This window comes from Micromesistius poutassou (genome assembly GCF_964030765.1).
Source record: "Micromesistius poutassou genome assembly, chromosome: 1".
In the NCBI taxonomy this organism is placed as follows: Eukaryota; Metazoa; Chordata; class Actinopteri; order Gadiformes; family Gadidae; genus Micromesistius; species Micromesistius poutassou.
The window spans coordinates 6470777-6479479 of record NC_140271.1 but is presented as its reverse complement, the minus strand read 5'-3'; the positions used below and the strand labels follow the sequence as shown (position 1 = coordinate 6479479).

General features: G+C 51.2%; 1 protein-coding gene across 2 annotated transcripts; it reads left to right on the top strand.

The window, feature by feature from the left end:
• On the top strand, positions 1-7876 carry engase (endo-beta-N-acetylglucosaminidase; the record flags this gene model as incomplete). 2 transcript variants are annotated; one of them, XM_084488633.1, is made up of 14 exons in its annotated part: positions 1-369; positions 581-654; positions 1103-1304; positions 2653-2801; positions 2903-3057; positions 3154-3302; positions 3767-3950; positions 4091-4197; positions 4462-4573; positions 5199-5410; positions 5922-6034; positions 6138-6237; positions 6432-6540; positions 7111-7876. In XM_084488633.1, 14 exons carry the CDS (start codon positions 251-253, stop codon positions 7501-7503), a joined length of 2178 nt encoding a protein of 725 aa, XP_084344759.1. In that variant the 3' UTR covers positions 7504-7876. The 2 variants fall into 2 exon arrangements, with proteins under 2 accessions (XP_084344759.1, XP_084344760.1); XM_084488634.1 differs by lacking the exon at positions 1-369 and having other exon boundaries at positions 558-654.
• Between the last annotated feature and the right edge of the window lie 827 nt (positions 7877-8703).

The following is an 8703-nucleotide window of genomic DNA, read 5'->3' as shown; positions in this document are numbered from 1 at the left end:
TCCAGTATATATATAAGGAACAAATGTCCCCTTCATCATTCACTCGTTTAGTTTAGTTTAGTTTCGGTTGTTTTGATGACATCAAACTCTTTGGAGCGATCCGACACAGCGGCGGAGAAGGGCAGGAAGTGACCTAACGACCAGGAACCAAAGAGAACTAAAGATAACAGAAGATAACTACTAACCCTTTATCTTAGGATGGACCCAGACCAGAAGTAACTAAATATAACTACTAAGTGTTTATCTGAGGATGGACCAGGGCGATGGACCGGGGGTCGGGGGGCTGGAGGACCAAGGCGATAGACCGGGGGTCGGGGGGCTGGAGGAGGACGGAGCGGCGGCACCGCAGCCCCCCGCGAGGAGCGGCGGGTGGGCTGATGATCCTCTCTTATCTTTATTATAACTCATTATTAGAACTCTTAACTCATTATTATAACTCTTCGTGTTATAACTCTTCATGTCTCCTCCAGGCCGGAGTCATGTCTCTTATATCTCTTTATTGTATTGTATGTATGTATATATATATATATATATCTTTATCTTTATCATAACTCGTCATGTTCCTTCATGTCTCCTCCAGGCTGGAGTCATGTCTGGATCACTCAGATTCAGACGCTCATGAATTCGTAACATTCAGACCTTCGTCTCTTCCAGGTGACTTCTTGTCATCCTCATGACTCTGCTGCTGTAATAATAATAATATTATAATAATATTATAATAATATAATACAGGTTAAGACTGTTAAACTGTTGATTTAAAACACTGTTAAAGGCCAGTTGTATAACAACCCTTTAATCACCTTAATGTTTTTACTTCTTATTGTGGTTTATATTCATATTATGTGCTTCTACTCAAGTATTTTATAACGGTTGTTTCTAGAAATGGTAGTATCAAATATGTTCAAGACTATCAGTCTTGATTGTGCTGAATGGATCACTGTGCACACTGTGTTGGGAACACTGGCGTGTTTACTGGTCTTCATCTTATGGTTCTATCCCTGTTGGGAACACTGGACTGTTTACTGGTCTTCATCTTATGGTTCTATCCCTGTTGGGAACACTGGAGTGTTTACTGGTCTTTCCTTAATGGTTCTTTCCCCAGAGAACCATTACGCCCCCAGCACCACGGAGCCGATCAGCAGGGGCCTGCAGACGCTGTCCGAGCTGCTGGCCTGGGGGCGGAGCTCCGCCAGCCCCCTGGACGTGGCCACCGTGCCCCTCGCTGGGCGGCGCCCCCCGCTGGCGACCAGCGCTCACCGCACCCTGGTGTCACATGACATGATGGGGGGTTACCTTGAAGACAGGTGGGACCTGACAGCTCTTAAGTTAAGAAGCTGCTCTGTTAATTCATAGATGAAGAAGATTCACGTACAAAGGCTTTGTTAAGAAAGCCATTAACCCTATATTATTCTTAATATATTTCTTCCTGAGAAATTCAGCGATATCTCAAAAATGACGTGGTCCAAAGTTGTGTTTATTGGAGGGCTTGTAGAATTTGTACAATGGGGAAGGGAATCACAGAAGGGGCAGATCGGCCCTTAAGTGGAGCTATTTGGATTTAATGCAATGACCACAAGTTGACCGACGGCCCACAGTCACTGCCTGAGGTCATAAGAGCTGCTTGGCCCACCAGACCTCACCATACACCTCATCATAGACCTCACCATACACCTCACCATACATGGTGAACAAAGTGAAGCAATAAGACCAGAGGCAGAGTGTGTGATGTTTAAACAGTTAAATGTTAGTGTTAGGGTTAGTGTTAAAGAGTAGTGTTTAAGTAGTGGTTAGTTTAAGTTTAGTTTTTAAACAGCTAAAGGCTCGGCTGTCTACGATGGCTCAAAAGAGGAGGTTCCACGTATACCCATTCAAAATTTCAGTCTATATTTTTTATTTGTTAGAAGTTGGCCTCTCTCCAATGCTGCCTGGGCCATAAAGGGGTACACGCATCTTTCTCTGAAGTCTGGTTTGATTTGATTTTGCTTTGTTTACTTTAGAAAAATCATTGGTGATGATTTTCACATGTTTACTTCCAGTAAACCAGTTTTAAGGCATACCAAAGCCATCTTACCATCCCTACCAAGCTCACCATACCGCCAGGTATGGAAGACTCCTCCTCCCTCTGCCCGTGGCACCACGTCCCTGTGGTGTGGTGGTGCAGCGGGTCGCGGGTTAGAGTCCGACCTAGACCATTGTGAGATCATGGACTCCAGTCTGGTGAGCTTGACTGGATGAGTACAGGTCTGAAGAAGGTGTACACAGTTGAGTACAGGTATGAAGAAGGTGTATACAGTTGAGTACAGGTCTGAAGAAGGTGTACACAGTTGAGTACAGGTATGAAGAAGGTGTACACAGTTGAGTACAGGTCTGATGAAGGTGTACACAGTTGAGTACAGGTCTGAAGAAGGTGTACACAGTTGAGTACAGGTCTGAAGAAGGTGTACACAGTTGAGTACAGGTATGAAGAAGGTGTACACAGTTGAGTACAGGTCTGATGAAGGTGTACACAGTTGAGTACAGGTCTGATGAAGGTGTACACAGTTGGGATGGCAGGGGAATGGCCTCTGGCACTGAGCCAATTGTAAACCAGCTAGTCTAAGAGCATGTGCTGCCTGGGAGGCGTGTCCTCATGATATGATTGGTTCCTTTAAGGTTCGTCCAGGGAACTGAGTCAGAGGCACCCTATGCCTTCTACCACTGGCAGCACATCGACATCTTCAACTACTTCACTCACAACCTGGTGACCATCCCCCCGGCGGTCTGGAGCAACGCGGCTCATAGGCACGGGGTCCTGGTGATCGGTGGGTGCTTTAGTTCAGGTTCACATGCACTCTGCTCTTTATCTGCTCACCTTCCATTTAGATTTATTAACAAAGCTAAATTAGTCTCTGCTGTCGTCCAGGGACGTTCATCACAGAGTGGTCGGAAGGCGCCGCGGTGTGTGAGGCGTTCCTCAAAGACGAAGAGTCTTACCGGCAGGTTGCCGACAGGCTGGTTCAGATCAGCCACTACCACGGCTTTGACGGCTGGCTCATCAACATCGAGAACAGCCTCAGTGTGAGTACCGGTGATGGTCAATGAGGAAAGGGTCTTAGCTAAAGCTCCATCTTAGAGACGTTGAAAGGCTGTGTTGAACCTGAAGGCCTTCTTCAGGAAGTGGCCGTGAGGAATACGCCCCTCTTCCTGCGCTACCTGACGGACCAGATGCACCTGCGGCGGCCCAGCAGCCTGGTGATCTGGTACGACAGCGTGCTGCAGGACGGGAGGCTGCTGTGGCAGAACGAGCTGAACACACGCAACAGGTGAGGAGCATGAGACCATGGATACGACAGGTGAGGAGCATGAGACCATGGACACGACAGGTAAGGAGCATGAGACCATGGATACGACAGGTGAGGAGCATGAGACCATGGACACGACAGGTGAGGAGCATGAGACCATGGACACGACAGGTGAGGAGCATGAGACCATGGACACGACAGGTGAGGAGCATGAGACCATGGACACGACAGGTGAGGAGCATGAGACCATGGACACGACAGGTGAGGAGCATGAGACCATGGACACGACAGGTGAGGAGCATGAGACCATGGACACGACAGGTGAGCCTTATGGCCACCATACCCTCAGCCTTATGGCCACCATACCCTCAGCCTTATGGCCACCATACCCTAAGCCTTATGGCCTCAGCCTCATGGCCACCATACCCTCAGCCTCATTCCTCTGTTCTGCGTATGGACGATGAACTTGTTTTCTGTTTTCTCAGGATGTTTTTTGATGCCTGTGACGGTTTCTTCACCAACTACAACTGGACGGAGAGCAGCCTGGAGGCCATGGGCTCCATGACTGCTGAGGACCCGGCCCTTGGGGGCCGACGGGCCGACGTGTATGTGGGGGTGGACGTCTTCGCCAGGGGGGAGGTTGTCGGGGGCATGTTGGACACGAACAAGGTGCTCATGAGATAAAATGGACTTTATTGACCTGGAGGCAAACAGAGCGTTTGTGTGTTTAAAGTGGGGCAGCGTAGTGTGGTGGATATAGATGTACTTTCATATGATGGTTAAATTAAAGGTTCACCTCTCGTTCACAGGCGCTAGAACTCATTCGGAAACACAACTTCTCAGCGGCCATCTTCGCCCCGGGCTGGGTGTACGAGAGCATTCCTGATAAGACCAGCTTCCGCCACCACCAGGACAAGTGAGATCCCTCTGCCCTAAAACACTGAACCAGCTTTAGTCCTCCTCTGAAACACTGAACCAGCTTTAGTCCTCCTCTGAAACACTGAACCAGCTTTAGTCCTTGCAGCAGGAGATGAAGTCAATATGACCGAATCAGGTCAATGGTCTCCAGTGACTGGTGTCTACTGGGTGGTGCTGGTTTAACCAATGGTCTCCAGTGACTGGTGTCTACTGGGTGGTTTAATCAGAGGTCTCCATTGACTGGTGTCTACTGTGGTTTCAGGTTCTGGGCGCTTCTGTCGGACTTCCTGGAGCCCCATCGGTCCACCACGCCCCTCCCCTTCGTCTCATCCTTCTGCCAGGGCTTTGGGAAGGCCCTCTACTGGAGGGGCCAGGTAGGGCACCACCACACAATAAGAGCTAACCCTAGCCCTCTACTGGAGGGGCCAGGTAGGGCACCACCACACAATAAGGCCGTTGTGGGTTAGGGTTAGAGCTAACCCCAACACAAGACAGTAGTTTGTCTCCAAACACAAAGCTAAAATGATTATGGGCATGGTCATTATCAGGCTAGGGTTAGAGTTAGGGTGATTATGGGTGTGGTCATTATCAGGTTAGGGTTAGAGTGATTATGGGCGAGGTCATTATCAGGTTAGGGTTAGAGTTAGGGTGATTATGGGCGAGGTCATTATCAGGTTAGGGTTAGAGTTAGGGTGATTATGGGCGTGGTCATTATCAGGTTAGGGTTAGAGTTAGGGTGATTATGGGCGAGGTCATTATCAGGTTAGGGTTAGAGTTAGGGTGATTATGGGCGAGGTCATTATCAGGCTAGGGTTAGAGTTAGGGTGATTATGGGCGAGGTCATTCTCTACCTCTGATCCTATATCATAACGTATCATAAGACTCTCTCTCTCTCTCTCTCTCTCTCTCTCTCTCTCTCTCTCTCTCTCTCTCTCTCTCTCTCTCTCTCTCTCTCTCTCTCTCTCTCTCTCTCTCTCTCTCTCTCTCTCTCTCCTCCAGCTGGAGAAGAGGAGCAGCTGGTTCAACCTTAGCGCCCAGGAGCTGCAGCCGCTGTACGGCCAGGAGGCCCTGGGCGGGGGGGGGCCCCCGGAGGAGGTCCTGGGCGCGGCCCTGAGGGTGAGGGGCTGCCCGGAGGAGGCCTGGAGTGGGGGCAGCTCCCTGCTGCTGGAGGGGCAGCTGCCGGCCTCCGGCCCCCCCAGCGTGGGGGTGAGGTGGGTGTCTCTGCATCACAAGGGAGGCAGTGGCCCTCTCCTTCCCTCCCTCCCTCCCCCTCATGTTCTCCCTCTCTCCCTCCCCCTCCTGTTCTCCCTCCCTCCCTCCCCCTCATGTTCTCTCTCTCCCTCCCCCCTCATGTTCCCTCTCTCCCTCCCTCCCTCCCTCCCCCTCATGTTCTCTCCCCCTCCCTTATGTTCTCTCCCTCCCTCCCCCCTCATGTTCTCTCCCTCCACCCTCATGTTCTCTCTCTCCCTCCCTCCCCCCTCATGTTCTCTCTCTCCCTCCCTCCCTCCCCCTCATGTTCTCCCTCCCTTCCCCCTCATGTTCTCTCTCTCCCTCCCCCTCATGTTCTCCCTCCCTCCCCCCCTCATGTTCTCTTTCTCCCTCCCTCCCCCTCATGTTCTCCCTCCCCCTCATGTTCTCTTTCTCCCTCCCCCTCATGTTCTCTCTCTCCCTCCCCCTCATGTTCTGCCTCCCCCTCATGTTCTCTCTCTCCTCCCCCTTCAGGGTCTTCTCCCTCCAGCTCCCCCTCCCCCCCGTCTCCCTGGTGACGCTGGTCTTCAAGTCTTCAGCGGGAGTCAGCATCTCACTGGAGTTACACTGGACCAGAGACACAACGGGTCTGTCTGTCTGTCTGTCTGTCTGTCTGTCTGTCTGTCTGTCTGTCTGTCTGTCTGTCTGTCTGTGTGTTGAAGCCTGCTCTCTGTTCCCTCCCCTGGTCAGACGTCAGAGGCCGTCCTGCGGCCCTGGAGGACTCGGACCCCGCCGTCAGGACCCTGGCACGGCTCAGAGGAGGCTGGGGCCACAGTGGGTGGACCGTCCGGTGGGTCGACACTCTCATACCAGAATGGGAAGGGTTAACCCGGGGCCTCTGTTCGATGATCTGTGCCCGGGGGCCCCTGGACCCTCTGTTTGATGATCTGTGCCCGGGCCCCTGGACCCTCTGTTTGATGATCTGTGCCCGGGCCCCTGGACCCTCTGTTTGATGATCTGTGCCCGGGCCCCGGGCCCCTGTAGGTGCTACCGTCTGGAGCTCCAGGACTGTGAGCTGAGAGAGGTGGTGGTCTGGGTGCAGCGGGAGCAGCCCCACGACGCGGCCTTCTGCTGCCGCCTGGGGGAGCTGATGGTGAGACTCATGACTTAACTTAACTTTAACTTTAACTAACTTAACTAGGATAAGGGGACAGGAAGTCCTTCACTAGAAGACATGGGCCTCGTCTCAGCCAATGAGAAGCTGAATGTTGGTTATATAGTGAGATGTTATAATGAGATGTTATACAATGAGAAGCTGAATGTTGGTTATATAGTGAGATGTTATAATGAGATGTTATACAATGAGAAGCTGAATGTTGGTTATATAGTGAGATGTTATAATGAGATGTTATAATGAGAAGCTGAATGTTGGTTATATAGTGAGATGTTATAATGAGATGTTATAATGAGAAGCTGAATGTTGGTTATATAGTGAGATGTTATACAATGAGAAGCTGAATGTTGGTTATATAGTGAGATGTTATAATGAGATGTTATATAATGAGAAGCTGAATGTTGGTTATATAGTGAGATGTTATAATGAGATGTTATCTAATGAGAAGCTGAATGTTGGTTATTTAGTGAGATGTTATAGTGAGATGTTATAATGAGATGTTGGTTATATAGTGAGTGAGTGTCCTGACCGCCTGTTGTCCTCCTCCAGGTCCTGGACCTGGCCGGTCTCCGGGCCCCCAGCCAGGCGGTCCAGGGGGTCTGCATCGAGGACGTGGTGTGGCTGCGGGCCCCTGACGGGCCCCTGCGCCTCAGTGCCACGCTGCGCTGGAGCTACCCCCCCTGGCTCTGGCGCTACTTCAGCCTGTCGTGGCGGCGGCTGAGGGGCCCCGGCCCCCGCGTCCCGGACGGGCCCCCGGTGCCGCTGGGCCGGGCCTACTCCACCCTGTTCCGCCTGACGGAGCTGGAGGTCCCGGGGCCCCCCGCCAGGGTGGAGCTGATGGTGGAGCCCGTCCTCAAGGAGGGGCTCCTGGTCCCGCCAGAGCTCTGGGGCCGGCGGACCCTGAGCTACTCAGGACCAGTAGAGCAGACCAGTCAAGACTAGTAGACACCATTCAACCAGTACCATCTAACCTGACCTAGAGGACCAGTAAATAGACCAGTAAAGGCCTGAGAAGGACCCTTCAGGGACAACTTGATGAAGACCTCTTCCTCTGACCCCTGCAGAGCGACATGTGCAGTGTTTCCCTGGAGGGGAAATCCTGTTGGTGCTGCAACATGTTGATGGACCAGCTGTTGCAGATAGAACCTAAATCATCAAGTGTTCATTGGTCTGATTTAAATGCCTCACAAAATAAAACAATCCTCTGTACATCTTAACTTAAAGGTCCCATGGCATGAAAATGTCACTTTATGAGGTTTTCTAACATTAAGTTCCCCTAGCCTGCCTAGGGTCCCCCAGTGGCTAGAAATGGAGATAGATGTAAAACAAGCACTACTTATCCTGTCCCGCCTTTGAAAAAATTAAAGCTCAGATGAAATGAAAGCTCCCCTTTCTCTGCTTGGCCCGCCCAGAGAATTTGGCCCGCCAATGAGCTACGACTGTGCGAGCGCCACGTGTGTGTTAATACACACACTGTAAGGCACTGTACACACTTTGTTATTTGGATAACCATTCTGCTGTTGGTGTTATGGCACATAACACGCAACACAATAGCGCAAAACGCAAGCTTGCGTAAAGCTCACGTTTGGTGAAAAGACTAGACTGCGTTGGGTTCTCTGACGTCTCTGGTTCTTCCACAACGAGACTGGTAGTGGGGCTTATCTCAACAGACTGGTAGTGGGGCTTATCTCAACAGACTGGTAGTGGGGGTTATCTCGGCCATAGTTGAGAAGGAAATGGGGGGAAAGGACCCAGACGGCGGAGTCCTGCTGCCGGGGCTCCGGTGGGAGACAATCCCGGGCAACAATCCCTTTCTCCTCCATGTCGCGGTTCAATCTGGACTTCAGGGAGTCAAAGCCAAAGTTCCTTTCCCCCAATTCCTTCTCAACCATGGCCGAGATAACCGCCACTACGAGTCTCATTGTGGAAGAACCAGAGACGTCAGAGAACCTGACGCAGTCATTTGAGATTCATAATATCATCCGGAGGCGCACAGCTTTTTCCTGTGATAATATTTATTATGCAAGGGATAATGTAACGTATAACGCCGGTCATTATCGAGAAAATACACCCCGACAGGGCGAACAGATTCAGATTACTTTATTAGTTCCTGAGGGGCAATTCTGTTTACAGCCAACCCAT